The 16452-nt window shown below is 40.5% G+C and overlaps 1 protein-coding gene across 1 annotated transcript; it reads right to left on the bottom strand.

Moving 5' to 3' along the window:
• Positions 1 to 1055: 1055 nt before the first annotated feature.
• On the bottom strand, positions 1056 to 15339 carry selenoj (selenoprotein J). Its single transcript, XM_037547737.1, has 10 exons — positions 15220 to 15339; positions 13273 to 13339; positions 13015 to 13191; positions 11651 to 11749; positions 6199 to 6291; positions 5162 to 5318; positions 4041 to 4156; positions 2833 to 2910; positions 1490 to 1629; positions 1056 to 1339 (listed from the first exon to the last, which is right to left on the bottom strand). Exons 2-10 carry the CDS (start codon positions 13337 to 13339, stop codon positions 1238 to 1240), a joined length of 1029 nt encoding a protein of 342 aa, XP_037403634.1. The 5' UTR covers positions 15220 to 15339; the 3' UTR covers positions 1056 to 1237.
• Between the last annotated feature and the right edge of the window lie 1113 nt (positions 15340 to 16452).

Raw genomic sequence — 16452 nt, 5'->3', positions numbered from 1 at the left:
CCGTTCTGGGCGTCTTTCTTCTTTCACTCCACCACATTTCAGAGTCTAATATCCGACTTTTTCCTCCTACATTTTGAGAAATCTGTCGTTCCTTTTGGTTTCTGTGTGTATAAAAACGTAACATGTCAAAACGAAAGAAGCGCAAAGCCAGAGCACCAATCAGGGCCCAGCGGTCACTTTGTTTAGAGCTGGTTTTGACCTGTTGGTCATACCGACCCAGTGCAGCACGCGGTTCAACGTCAGCGCAGCAGCGTAAAACTTTGGGAGAGTCTGTTCAACATAAATGATGAACTAACCTAACTTTGTGTAAATAGAGCTCAATATAGAAATATGTCCACATATGCAGTCGAGACTGACGCAGCTTTTTTCTGAATTTCTACAAACACCATTTCATTTTATAGTAAATGAGTTTGGGCTGGTTTATGTTTATGAACAGACGCCTACAGATCAACATAGTAAAGGAGCTCATCTGTGATCCTGAGTTTAAAGCCAGTTTTTATTCAACTTAAACTTGGAACTAAGTTGTAAATAAATCTGAAACTGAAACTTTGCTTGTGTGTAAAAAGTGATTTCAGAGCCACTCGGTTCTCCCTGATGGAAACTGTTTACCTTCAGTGTTTTGTGCTTCTGATCATTTTAATAGACGTCAGCGTCGCTAATTAATGACCTTCTATTAAAAGACTGGTTTACCAAGAGAGACGCTGGAGGACTTTCACCTGAAATGAGTTCATGAAGCCAGTCTGGTTATAAAAATGATAACAGGACATCAGAGCCAGAATTCCTCTTTTAGTACTTTTACTTTATACTTAAGTACATTTGAAGGGAAATACTTTAGTACTTTTACTCAAGTGGAGGTCTAAAGGGAGGAACTTCTACTTTTACTGGAGGAATATTTTACCCTGGGGGTCTCGACTTTAACTCAGGTACAGGGTTTGTTTTCTTTGTCCACCACTGGTCAGATTTGCACAAGTCCAGCTCTGTCTGCTGTGTAATAGTGAAGATAATGTGGCGTCAAATAAGCAATTTAAGCAGTTTGATAAAAGAAGGCACGGCAGTGAGTGATAAATCTGAGTTTATTGCAGACGGTGGATCATTATTTAACGTGGGAAGCTGTGAATTAACAGAACAAATGAATCCAGTTTTAACCTTCCACAGATTTCAGTTTGAACTGTCATGAACTGCTCTTATTAAATCACAGCAGCCCTGAATTAAGAAGTTGGAGTAAAAATCGAGGAGTCTATGATTTGTCTGCTCCAACGGCGCTCCTGGCGAGCTCCAGCAGCGTCCCGTATCGTGAAGTTCGGCTCTTCCACGACGCTGGGATTCCCTGAAGACCGACCTGAGCAAAGAAAGGACACATAATGAGACACAGCACTGACTTCACCCCCCAGTAACCATCAGTGATGTGTGTATTCTACTGTTTTGAGATTAGACCGGCTTTACAGGCTCAGGCTGAATGAATAACCGACTCTAAATGCAGGTGCTGCACCTGAGCTCCGATACAGGCCCCGATGAAGGAGCTCCTGCTGCAGCTGCAGCCTCCACAGCTCATGTTTTCCCTCACAGCCTGTTCAAACCCCACAGCCGTCAGGACTCCATGCAGCGCTGCCTGGAACGCACCGGGCAAACCTGCAAACACAACAGACCAGTCAGACGGTTCTTTAAAGGGCCGATTCCACCTATTTTTAACATTTCTGCATAATTTTGTGGTTATGATGTAAACAGAGCGGTTTGGTGTGAAACGCTCAGTTCTAGATAAACCTAACGAGTCAGAACCGTTCAGTGGTGGTGATGGGAACCAGACGTCCCTCTAAAAGCTCCTACAGAAAGTTCCTACATGAACTGGTTCTGAATTCACTGCCTGATGACTGAGACGCTGTTTTATGAGAGTTTAGAGAACTTCAACTCCATTCATGGTGGAGGGAGACATGCAGGGCGCTGTGCGGCAAAATAGTCCCCAAAGAAAACTCATTATTCCAGATTTTCCACTGTTTTCCATCATCAACATTCCATATAAGCTCAGAAGACTCGTGTAGGTTCTCTGGTGGTTCTGAATGGTAAATAAAGGGTCTATATCTGTGTTGTCGTCATGGCGACGCCTGGTTCCCATCACCACCACTGTAAAGACGTCTGAAGCGTTTCACACCAAACCCTCTGGATCTCTGATTACACCTCACACTGGATTATGGAGAACATTTTGAAGACTCAGTGGAATTCCCCTTCAGATTTAATCATATTTTAGTAATTTTATGCCACTTTAAATGGCCTAATCTGACTAAACTCTTTCAGATGAAAATCCTACGGCCCAAATGAAAGGTTTGAGTGCTGATGAGCGACATCACAGCAAAGAGATGAAGTGGGCGTGGCCTTTAGCTTTATTGCAATTGAAGTTTTTACAAAGAAAAATAGCAAAATCAGCGTATGTGTACATATTTACACCAATCAGGCGTAACGTTCTGACCACATCCTCGTTTCTACGCTCACTGTCCACTTTATCAGCTCCACTGACCGTATAGCTGCACTCTGTAGTTCTACAGTTACAGACTGTAGTCCATCTGTTTCTCTGATACTCTGTTACCCTGTTCTTCAGTGGTCAGGACCCCCATGGACCCTCACAGAGCAGGTACTGTTTGGGTGGTGGGTCATTCTCAGCACTGCAGTAACACTGACGTGGTGGTGGTGTGTTAGTGTGTGTAGTGCTGGTGCGAGTGGATCAGACACAGCAGTGCTGCTGGAGTTTTTAAACACAGTGTCCACTCACTGTCCACTCTATTAGACTCTCCTACCTTGTTTTCTTGATTTCTTAATCAGCGTCTGTGGATCTAAACGTACCTCAGGTGTTTGTGAACACGGCAGGAAGCAGCTCCTTCTGGGATTTGCTCAAATTATCCTTCACTTCATGAATCTGTCCTAAACAGAGAGATAGTGTTGTTTAATGGGTGAAATGCATCAGATTTCAAATCAATTAAACTTGAACCTTTTTCTGCAGTGCAGTGCCCCCTAGTGGCCACTCGGCAGAGCAGAAATTGACAAATTTTTAATCAATATAATCAAATAAAACGCGTTTCCCGTAACTCTAGGACTCGTTCCTGTGTGTGGAATGTTGTTGAGCTGCTAACGAGCAACGGGGGGTGAAAGGGGCGGGGCAAGAACCCCTGCTGTGAAAAAATATTCACACCTCTCCACAAAGATGAAGGCATTTAAACACAATTACAACCCTTTTTAGTTGCTGACTCGCTCGTTCACCTACAGAGAAAATCCAGTTCAGTTCCAGTTTTGTACATCAGACACATTTCTGTCGAAATATACTGCATTTTTACTGAAGAAGCGACCAAGAACCCGCTGAATTATTCCTGCAGGGTCATTTAAAGGCAGGAACAAAACACAGCGCGCGAGGCAGCCGCACATATTCCTCTCAAACAGTTCATCTTTGGACAAAGTCGCTCAGTTTTTCAGACTTTTTAAACGCAGCTCTGCTATTTTGCAGGAGCGTTTTGCTCACAGAAACACTAAATATTGTGTATTTATATTCCTCAAGTGTTGTGGTGTTTTGTGCTGGTAAGACAGCCCACAGTTGAAGGGCCCAGCCGGCCTCGCCTGCTGCCAGGCATGGACTAATCAGGACTAACCTGACACACCTGTGGCTGAGAAAATAAATTGCCTCAAAAAACAAAAAGAGAGTAATTACCCCCCCAAAATCCCAGCCATGCAAAAGTGTTTCCTCCTCGAAGAGCAAACCGGCTAAACCTGACCTCGCCGTTCTTCCCTGCCCCTCATTTCTGCCTTTCTTGAGGTACCTTGCCCGTGGTCGCCTGTGCACCCCAGTGGCGCAGCGGAAATGCCAGGGACTGCCGAGCATTACAGCAGAGGTTTGAACCTGGGTCTGGGTCACCTCACTAGCAGCGACATTAAACATACACTCCATTGCCCCTCAATTCTCCTTACTCTTCTTTGGGTGGGTTTCAGTTCTGCACTTGGGTCCGCCTCCCTGCCATCCCATAACACACGGTCCTATTTTAGGGGTTTTTGGAGGATCATACCTGCTACAGCTTTGTCCAGCTCTTGTGGGTTCTTCCTGTTTGGGTCGTTGAGCTGCTTCAGGACGGCGGTCAGGGCGTCAGGATCAGCACCATTCAGAATGAAATGCTCCAGGAACCTTTCAGACCAACAGAGTCAGAATCTCCGGATTATGAACATTCAGGACGTGAACATCAGCATCGGACTCACTTACAGGCTGAAAACCTGAGCTCCCAAATGATCTACACATCCATGCAAAATGTCTGAAAGATCAAAGAAATGATGTTTGGGTGTTTGTAGTTTTGGTGAAGCTTCATCGATTTTGGAAAGGTGCTACTGCGCTAACATCACTGCACTGTGAAAAACATCAGAGAGCAGAGCCTGATTTGAGCAAAGCTAAGCGACGGTGTTTTAGAGCCACTGTTAAAAAAAATAAAAATAACAGACTTTGATAATAAAGTCGTAACAAATTACAGAATAAAGTCACATTTTTTAGAATAAAGTTGTAATATTTTGAGAAAAAATCGTAATATTTTCAGAATAAAGTCATAAAGTTACAAAAACAGACTCACAATATTTGGAGGATAAAGTGGGCTAACTGTCGGGGGGCTGCCATAACGTGTTGGGGTCTCGACTGCTGTATTGACGATGACGAAGGCGCCGATCGATCATTTCATTATTATTATTTCTCCTGTTAAACTACCTGCCCTCTTCCAGTGGCACAGAGCTGTGGCCACTGATGGCCGTGTAGACGGTCACTGCCTGTGTTCTCCTTCAACAACTCGGTCAGTTTCCTGCTCAGCCGTTAGTAAACCCTACAATGCTGTGGCGTTCCTGGTAAAATCCCACTTTAATGTCGTAATTCTACAACTTTATTCTCAAATATTATAATTTCATTCCCAATATATTATGACTGCATTTTCAAAACATCCTACCACATGACCTTCTATCTCAAAACGTTATGACTTTATTCTCAAAGTCTATTTTTTATATTTTTATAACCCTAATTATTGATAAAAAAAATTAACAGTGGCCCTAAAGCGGCGTCATAAAATTCAGCTCTTTGTTTACACATTAATTATATTAATGTTTGTATAAACATTTTCCCAACTATTTTAGCATTCAGCTGCTGGGAAAAGTTCACCTGGCCGCTGCGAGGGTCACCGCCACACACATGTCGTTATTCTGAGTGACCCGTATGGCGTCTTCAATTTTCTCCAACATCTCAGGCTTTCCAGCGTAAAACGTTACGATGGGAGCCAGTTTGGCCACACCGTCCATCTGAGTGTCACTGACACAGCCTGCAGGACAGCGAACAGCTGAATCAGTCAAATCAGTCAAATCAGCTGAATCAGTCAAATCAGTTAAATCAGAAAAACCAATTAAATCAGCTGAATCAGCTAAATCAGTCAAATCAGCTGAATCAGCTAAATCAGTCAAATCAGCTGAATCAGCTAAATCAGTCAAATCAGCTAAATCAGTCAAATCAGCTAAATCAGCTAAATCAGTCAAATCAGCTGAATCAGCCAAATCAGTCGAATCAGCGGAATCAGTCAAAACAGCTGAATCAGTGGAATCAGTCAAAACAGCTGAATCAGCTGAATCAGTCGAATCAGCGGAATCAGTCAAATCAGCTGAATCAGCGGAATCAGTCAAATCAGCTGAATCAGCTAAATCAGTCAAATCAGCTGAATCAGCTAAATCAGTCAAATCAGTCAAATCAGCTAAATCAGTCAAATCAGCTAAATCAGCTAAATCAGCCAAATCAGTCAAATCAGCTGAATCAGCTAAATCAGTCAAATCAGTCAAATCAGCTGAATCAGTCAAATCAGTCGAATCAGCGGAATCAGTCAAATCAGCTAAATCAGCTAAATCAGCCAAATCAGTCAAATCAGCTGAATCAGCTAAATCAGTCAAATCAGTCAAATCAGCTGAATCAGTCAAATCAGTCGAATCAGCGGAATCAGTCAAAACAGCTGAATCAGCTGAATCAGTGGAATCAGTCAAAACAGCTGAATCAGCTGAATCAGTCGAATCAGCGGAATCAGTCAAATCAGCTGAATCAGCGGAATCAGTCAAATCAGCTGAATCAGCTAAATCAGTCAAATCAGCTGAATCAGCTGAATCAGCTATTCTTCTTATAGTAATCACTACGTGATGAGAGGGTTTATGAATGAGTACCTGTTTCTGTTTTGCCTGAATCCACATTTCTGATGAAGCTTTTTAAGCTTGCTTGTGTCCAGGGTCCCTCAATGGGCAGCTGGGGTCTCGGAGCTTAAGGTAAAAAACACAGTTAATTCAAACTGTGAAACTCGCACCTCGTACAGTTACAGACACACGATCTGGATTTGGTCACGGTGGTGAAAACCCGCACGTCTGTGACCTTATAGGAGATGGAAAAATGCTTTTTTATGTATGCAGCACTTCCAGGAGCACAGAGCTCCCAATAGCCACTGAGACGGTCACTGCCCGTGTTCTCCTTCCACAATAGAGGCAGTATCTATTTAAAACAGTGACCCTACAATACTGCGGCGTTCCTGATAAAATCACACTTTAATGTCGGAATTCTACAACTACACTTCTCAAAATATCGCAGCTTTATCCTCAAAATATCACGGCTTTATCCTCAAAATATCACGACTCTATCCTCAAAATATCGCGGCTTTATCCTCAAAATATCACGACTTGATCCTCTAAATATCATGACTTTATCCTCAAAATATCACGACTTTATCCTCAAAATATCGCGGCTTTATCCTCAAAATATCACGGCTTTATCCTCAAAATATCGCGACTCTATCCTCAAAATATCGCGGCTTTATCCTCAAAATATCACGACTTGATCCTCAAAATATCACGACTTTATCCTCAAAATATCACGACTTTATCCTCTAAATATCGCGACTTTATCCTCTAAATATCGCGGCTTTATCCTCTAAATATCACGACTTTATCCTCAAAATATCGCGGCTTTATCCTCAAAATATCGCGGCTTTATCCTCAAAATATCACGGCTTTATCCTCAAAATATCACGGCTTTATCCTCAAAATATCACGGCTTTATCCTCTAAATATCACGACTTGATCCTCAAAATATCACGACTTTATCCTCAAAATATCACGACTTTATCCTCTAAATATCGCGACTTTATCCTCTAAATATCGCGGCTTTATCCTCTAAATATCACGACTTTATCCTCAAAATATCGCGGCTTTATCCTCAAAATATCGCGGCTTTATCCTCAAAATATCACGGCTTTATCCTCAAAATATCACGGCTTTATCCTCTAAATATCACGGCTTTATCCTCAAAATATCACGGCTTTATCCTCAAAATATCACGACTTTATCCTCAAAATATCGCGGCTTTATCCTCAAAATATCGCGGCTTTATCCTCAAAATATCACGACTTTATCCTCTAAATATCGCGACTTTATCCTCTAAATATCGCGGCTTTATCCTCAAAATATCACGGCTTTATCCTCAAAATATCACGACTTGATCCTCAAAATATCACGACTTTATCCTCAAAATATCGCGACTTTATCCTCTAAATATCGCGACTTTATCCTCTAAATATCGCGACTTTATCCTCAAAATATCGCGGCTTTATCCTCTAAATATCACGACTTTATCCTCAAAATATCGCGGCTTTATCCTCAAAATATCACGACTTTATCCTCAAAATATCGCGACTTTATCCTCTAAATATCGCGGCTTTATCCTCTAAATATCACGGCTTTATCCTCTAAATATCACGACTTTATCCTCAAAATATCGCGGCTTTATCCTCAAAATATCGCGGCTTTATCCTCAAAATATCACGGCTTTATCCTCAAAATATCACGACTTTATCCTCTAAATATCACGACTTTATCCTCAAAATATCGCGGCTTTATCCTCTAAATATCACGACTTTATCCTCAAAATATCGCGGCTTTATCCTCAAAATATCGCGGCTTTATCCTCAAAATATCGCGACTTTATCCTCTAAATATCGCGACTTTATCCTCTAAATATCGCGACTTTATCCTCTAAATATCACGGCTTTATCCTCTAAATATCACGGCTTTATCCTCTAAATATCACGGCTTTATCCTCTAAATATCACGACTTTATCCTCAAAATATCGCGGCTTTATCCTCAAAATATCGCGGCTTTATCCTCAAAATATCGCGGCTTTATCCTCAAAATATCACGGCTTTATCCTCAAAATATCGCGACTTTATCCTCAAAATATCGCGACTCTATCCTCAAAATATCGCGACTCTATCCTCAAAATATCGCGGCTTTATCCTCAAAATATCACGACTTGATCCTCAAAATATCACGACTTGATCCTCAAAATATCACGACTTTATCCTCTAAATATCACGACTCTATCCTCTAAATATCACGACTCTATCCTCAAAATATCACGACTTTATCCTCTAAATATCACGACTTTATCCTCAAAATATCACGACTTTATCCTCAAAATATCACGACTTTATTTTCAGAATATCACGACTTTATCCTCTAAATATCACGACTCTATCCTCTAAATATCACGACTCTATCCTCTAAATATCACGACTTTATCCTCAAAATATCACGACTTTATTCTCAAAATATCGCGACTCTATCCTCTAAATATCGCGACTCTATCCTCTAAATATCACGACTTTATCCTCAAAATATCACGACTTTATTCTCAAAATATCGCGACTCTATCCTCTAAATATCACGACTTGATCCTCTAAATATCACGACTTTATCCTCTAAATATCACGACTTTATCCTCTAAATATCACGACTTGATCCTCAAAATATCGCGGCTTTATCCTCAAAATATCGCGGCTTTATCCTCAAAATATCGCGGCTTTATCCTCAAAATATCACGACTTTATCCTCTAAATATCGCGACTTTATCCTCTAAATATCGCGGCTTTATCCTCAAAATATCACGGCTTTATCCTCAAAATATCACGACTTGATCCTCAAAATATCACGACTTTATCCTCAAAATATCACGACTTTATCCTCTAAATATCGCGACTTTATCCTCTAAATATCGCAACTTTATCCTCAAAATATCGCGGCTTTATCCTCTAAATATCACGACTTTATCCTCAAAATATCGCGGCTTTATCCTCAAAATATCACGACTTTATCCTCAAAATATCGCGACTTTATCCTCTAAATATCGCGGCTTTATCCTCTAAATATCACGGCTTTATCCTCTAAATATCACGACTTTATCCTCAAAATATCGCGGCTTTATCCTCAAAATATCGCGGCTTTATCCTCAAAATATCACGGCTTTATCCTCTAAATATCACGGCTTTATCCTCTAAATATCACGACTTTATCCTCAAAATATCGCGGCTTTATCCTCTAAATATCACGACTTTATCCTCAAAATATCGCGGCTTTATCCTCAAAATATCGCGGCTTTATCCTCAAAATATCGCGACTTTATCCTCTAAATATCGCGACTTTATCCTCTAAATATCGCGACTTTATCCTCTAAATATCACGGCTTTATCCTCTAAATATCACGGCTTTATCCTCTAAATATCACGGCTTTATCCTCTAAATATCGCGACTTTATCCTCAAAATATCGCGGCTTTATCCTCAAAATATCGCGGCTTTATCCTCAAAATATCGCGGCTTTATCCTCAAAATATCGCGGCTTTATCCTCAAAATATCGCGACTTTATCCTCAAAATATCGCGACTTTATCCTCAAAATATCGCGACTCTATCCTCAAAATATCGCGGCTTTATCCTCAAAATATCACGACTTGATCCTCAAAATATCACGACTTGATCCTCAAAATATCACGACTTTATCCTCTAAATATCACGACTCTATCCTCTAAATATCACGACTTTATCCTCAAAATATCACGACTCTATCCTCTAAATATCACGGCTTTATCCTCAAAATATCACGACTTTATCCTCTAAATATCACGACTCTATCCTCTAAATATCACGACTCTATCCTCTAAATATCACGACTTTATCCTCTAAATATCACGACTTTATTCTCAAAATATCACGACTCTATCCTCTAAATATCGCGACTTTATTCTCAAAATATCGCGACTCTATCCTCTAAATATCACGACTCTATCCTCTAAATATCACGACTCTATCCTCTAAATATCACGACTCTATCCTCTAAATATCACGACTTTATCCTCTAAATATCACGACTTTATCCTCAAAATATCACGGCTTTATCCTCAAAATATCGCAACTTTATCCTCTAAATATCGCGACTTTATCCTCTAAATATCGCGACTTTATCCTCAAAATATCACGACTTTATCCTCTAAATATCACGGCTTTATCCTCTAAATATCACGGCTTTATCCTCTAAATATCACGACTTTATCCTCTAAATATCACGACTCTATCCTCTAAATATCACGACTCTATCCTCTAAATATCACGACTCTATCCTCAAAATATCACGACTTTATCCTCTAAATATCACGACTTTATTCTCAAAATATCACGACTTTATCCTCTAAATATCACGACTTTATTCTCAAAATATCACGACTTTATCCTCAAAATATCACGACTCTATCCTCTAAATATCACGACTCTATCCTCTAAATATCACGACTTTATCCTCTAAATATCACGACTCTATCCTCTAAATATCACGACTTTATCCTCAAAATATCACGACTTTATCCTCTAAATATCACGACTTTATCCTCTAAATATCACGACTTTATTCTCAAAATATCACGACTCTATCCTCAAAATATCACGACTTTATCCTCTAAATATCACGACTCTATCCTCTAAATATCACGACTTTATTCTCAAAATATCACGACTTTATCCTCTAAATATCACGACTCTATCCTCTAAATATCACGACTCTATCCTCTAAATATCACGACTTTATTCTCAAAATATCACGACTTTATCCTCTAAATATCACGACTCTATCCTCTAAATATCACGACTTTATCCTCTAAATATCACGACTTGATCCTCAAAATATCACGACTTTATCCTCTAAATATCACGACTTTATTTTCAGAATATCACGACTTTATTTTCAGAATATCATACCATTTACATCATACCTTTTATCTCGGAAAAAAAACACTTGTCTGTCATTTTATAGGAGATGGAAAAATGCTTCTAGTATTTGTTAAAGAATCAAAAGAAATCTTTAAAGGGCGAAGAAGAAGAATTATTTTATTTATATTAGTATTTTTCATTCTGAATGTAGCTCAAAGTAGTCTTGTTCTCGTCCAACATCAGTGTCTGACCTCACAAATGCGCTTCTGGAAGAACGGTCAGAAATTCCCATAAACACTCCTAACCCTTCCCAGCTTTCCCAGAAGAGCTGAAGCTGTTACAGCTGCAAAGGGTGGGCTGACATCATATTAAACCCTATGGATTAAGAACGGGACGTCACGTAAGTTCATATGTGTGTGAAGCCAGACGAGTGAATACTTTTGGGAATATCGTGTATCTAAGGATAAAGGATGTTTGCAAAATGACCAAGGTAAAATAAATGTTGACCATTTTTGATAAACAGAAAAAATAAGGTGCAAATTATAGTGAAAGAGTTCCCGTGTGGAAAATAAACAGCAGTATTTCTGTATTTCTCACCTCCTTTATCTCGATATGGATCATTAACAGGCGTGTCGTACTCCGATCCGGGGCCGAAGAACTTGTACGTGCGCCGCTTTAAATCTTCCTCATCCAAACCTTCCAGAAGGAAAAGTTCAGTGTTAAAACCAACTCAGACGTCTTTACAGTGGTGGTGATGGGAACCAGGCGTCACCATGACTACAACACAGATATAGACACTTTATTTACCATCCAGAACCACCAGAGAACCTACACGAGTCTTCTGAGCTTATCTGGAATGTTGATGATGGAAAACATTGGAAAATCTGGAATAATGAGTTTTCTTTGGGGACTATTTTGCCGCACAGCGCCCTGCATATCTCCCTCCACCATGAATGGATTTTAAACATGTTTTACAACCAAAATCTTCTAAAAACCATAATAAAACAATAAACCACGTTTACACGCAGCCTGATGATCTGTCAACAATCTGGCTAAAGACTAAATCGGAATAGAAGGCGGCTCCTCCTGTCCTGTCGTGGCTCCACAGCTGAATCAGATCAGCAGGTAATAATAAAATAATCCTCCTCTACAGTAAAATAAAGCTCTGCTGATCCTTCAACACAGTTTAACAGTAAATGGTCTTAAACGCTGGAGTTAATGTAGAACTGCTGATTCACCCTTTAACCCTGAAGATCAGCGCAGACGGCTGGTCACCATAGCAACGCACCCATCTTATAATATATAATATAAATAAAACACAGGCTTTGCTCTGATTTAAGCTTTCGCTCAGCTGCAGCTGATTTTCTCGCATCTCTAGCAGGAAACTTTTCCTCAAAAGTGAAACAGTTTCTTGTAAAAAGTCTCTCAATGTTCAGCTTTTTACGAGGATGAAGTCGCTTCTCGTTCGCCGGCTTTTTGTTCTAATTTTCCTGTTCCACCTTAAATGGATGAGGTGCCAGAATGTAACCGCTGCACAATTTAAGGTGGAATGGGAAAATTCGAATGAGAAACTTCAGCTTTGTGACGTTTTTAGTGTTTCTCAGTTTCTCCCTGCAGGTTAAACGTATCAGGAAACCAGCTGGACTGATTATGAACGTCTCCAGATTATCAATGTCCGTCTTAAATCTCTCTCTTTACCGTTTCGTAGCTAAAAGCCGGGTGAGACTGTCGTCTGTGTTGCTATGGTGACCAGCCGTCTGCGCTGATCTTCAGGGTTAAAGGGTGAATCAGCAGTTCTACATTAACTCCAGCGTTTAAGACCATTTACTGTTAAACTGTGTTGAAGGATCAGCAGAGCTTTATTTTACTGTAGAGGAGGATTATTTTATCATCAGGCGATTCACACCAGACCGCTCTGGACCGCTCGGGGGGGGGGGGGGGGGGGGGGGGGGATTTTTTACCTCCACATTCCAACAGAGACTCCAGAAGAACAAAGGCCTGATCTCCATAACAGCTCTGCCTGCCTGTTTCCCTCCTGTAGAACGGGTTTACGGACTCGGGCCTAAACTCCGGTTCTGGATTCTGAGCCAAATACTGGCTGAGCTTCTGTAGATCATAAACCCAGTGCATTGGCTGAGCTGTAGAAACAGGATCCGGTGATTAGAGACCTTTAACAGCAGCACAACAGAGAACTGAGCGAAGACAAAGCTGGAACAAACCTGCGGCATCGGCCACGGCCGACCCGATGATCGCTCCGATGGCCCGGTCAGCAAGGGTGAGGGCCATCTACAACAAGAGACATTCAAAACATCTACTTAGAAGTGAAATAGGAATTAAATGGGAATTTATGGGAATTTTGTTTTAATTCTGCATAATCGAGTTTGTGAGGCGTAATCAGAGATTCAGAGGGTTTGGTGTGAAACGGTTCAGACGTCTTTACAGTGGTGGTGATGGGAACCAGGCGTCGCCATGACAACAAGACAGATATAGACATTTAGCATTAGTGGCTTTTAAAAATGGGTTAAAGACGTCTGGTTCCTATCACCACCACTGTGAACAGTTCTGACTCAGTAAGTTCCTCTAGAACAGAGGGTTTCACACCAAACCGCTCTGTTTACATCTTAACCACTTAATAATATAGAAAACCTCAAAATATTAGAGATATTCCCTTTAATATGAGACGTGTTTGTACTAGTACCAGTTCTCAGACTCAAGTTAAGTAGTTTAAAAATACATCCTCATATATATATATATAAAATATTTCGCTGCTGTCAAGACAAAACCTCATATCTCCATTTTTGGTGTTTTTCAGTTTGTGCCCATCTGAAAATGCCTGGTAACCTTTACATTGTCTATAAATTTCATGATGAATGAACCAAAATAAATGACCAAAAATGACATAGAAAACGTCTCGTTCCTTTGACTTACATTGAAAGTCAAGAAGGTTTTTTTCCTTTTCTTGGAAAGTTGTAATGGAGGTTTTGTTCCAACAACAGCGAAATATATACGTGTGTGTGTGTGTGTGTGTGTGTGTGTGTGTGTGTGTGTGTGTGTGTGTGTGTGTGATTGATATATATATTATAAATACACACACACACACACACAACCCCACCCCATTTCCAAAAAAGTGCAGAATGTAAATAAAAATAAAATGCAATGATCTGCAAATCATGTAAACCACATTTTTAAAGGTAAATACCACAAAGACAACAGATCAAATGTTGAAATGTTGAGAAATTTGATTGTTTTCTGAAAAATATTTGCCCATTTTGAATTTGATGCCAACAACACGTTCCATAAAAGTTGGGACGGGTCTGTTTCCCGCTGAGTCCATCAGCTCTTCTCTAACAGCTCTGTCAGTGTTTGGGAACTGAGGAGACGCTGCTGCAGCTCTGACAGTGAAATGTTTTCTGTTCTTGTTTGATTCAGGATTTCAGCTGATCGTCAGTTTCAGGGGCTCATTTGTCGTATTTCTCATTTCATAATGTGCCAAATGTTCTCAGTGGTGACCGGTCTGGACTGCAGGCAGGACTCTTTTAATACGGAGCAGTGCTGCTGTAATACATGCAGAATGTGGTTTGACATCGTCTGGCTGAAATAATCAAGGCCTTCCCTGAAAAAGACGTCGTCTGGACGGCAGCAGATGTTGATAAAACATGTTTATATCATTCATCTTTAATGGAGCCTTCACAGATGAGCACGTCACCCAGGCCATGAGCACTAATGCCCCCTAAACCATATATAAATATAAATATACAATATGTACATTAAATGACATAATATTTATTTGGATTTTGTTTTCTTTATAAAATATATGATGAAAGTTCCCCAGGAGTATTAGTATTAATAAAGTATAGCACTACTCGTGGGTACTCGTGGAACTATCTTAGGGTTCCACTACACCCCAGCAACCTAAATGTATGGATTACAGTGAACAAACCTCTTAGAAAGCAAGAACACAAGCTTTTATTCGAATTTGCCGTTCCACCTTAAATGGTGCAGCTGTTAGTACTGCACCATTTAAGGTGGAACGGCGGATTCGACTAAGAAGCCAAAAACAGTACTGATCCGCCTGCTTTCGATCGCTGTCGGCTTGTTAAATAAAAGCACGATTGATTAGTGTTTTTAAATCAAATTAAACCCTAAAATGTTAATCTTAAATTTACCTTAACGGCCGGTTTCCATTCGCTCCGCTCACACGAAGCGCCGCCGTTACACAACGCTGACAGACCGAGCCAGCGCTGTTACTATGGACCTCGAACAGCCGCGTTTGATTGGACGATAAGGGACTCGTAAACAACTGACGTCAGTTCGTACGCGCATGACGCACTTAGCTGACTTCCACATACTATTCGGCTTGAGTTCTGTGCGGTTATGATTTGTAGATCGCAGAATACGTGCAAAACGTAAAATTCGTACATAAAAGCCGCATTTGTTTATTAGACTGTCTATTTGGGAACCGTTTTACTCGTGTTTTGCTTAAGAAGTCCAAATACCTTCAGCTAAAATGACTCTTAATCATCTTCAATGTAATGTTGGTTACTTTAGAAACTATATTTTATTTTGCTTGTTTTTTCAGGAAATCAAAATGGTGAGGTACGCAAAGCCTTAAAGGCCAATGCCATCACTTTTTCTAAATTTCTGCATAATTAAGTGGTTAATATGTAATCAGAGCAGTTCAGTGCGATTTGGCGTGTGAAACGCTCGGTTCTAGATAAACTTACCAAGTCAGAGCCGTTCAGTGGTGGTGATAGGAACCAGACGTCCCTCTAAAAGCTCCTCACAGTGGTGGTGATAGGAACCAGACGTCCCTCTAAAAGCTCCTCACAGTGGTGGTGATAGGAACCAGACGTCCCTCTAAAAGCTCCTCACAGAAAGTTCCTGCATGAACTGGTTCTGAATTCACTGCCTGATGACTGAGACGCTGTTTTATGAGAGTTTAGAGAACTTCAACTCCATTCATGGTGGAGGGAGACATGCAGGGCGCTGTGCGGCAAAATAGTCCCCAAAGAAAACTCATTATTCCAGATTTTCCACTGTTTTCCATCATCAACATTCCATATAAGCTCAGAAGACTCGTGTAGGTTCTCTGGTGGTTCTGGATGGTAAATAAAGTGTCTATATCTGTGTTGTCGTCATGGCGACGTCTGGTTCCCATCACCACCACTGTAAAGATGTCTGAACCATTTCACACCAAACCCTCTGAACCTCTGATTACACCTCACACACTGGATTATGGAGAACATTTTGAAGGAAATCAGTGGAATTGCCTTTTTAAACACACCATTAGGATGATGCACTGTGAGCGAACCGTAAATATTAGATGGAAAGAAGGAAAATTGTGAATATGAGAGGGGCAAGAGAAGGCCGTTGGGAGAAGCATGTGCCCAGGCTGAGGT

Source organism: Pygocentrus nattereri, chromosome 19 (assembly GCF_015220715.1).
Source record: "Pygocentrus nattereri isolate fPygNat1 chromosome 19, fPygNat1.pri, whole genome shotgun sequence".
In the NCBI taxonomy this organism is placed as follows: Eukaryota; Metazoa; Chordata; class Actinopteri; order Characiformes; family Serrasalmidae; genus Pygocentrus; species Pygocentrus nattereri.
This window is presented reverse-complemented; position numbering and strand designations above follow the sequence as displayed.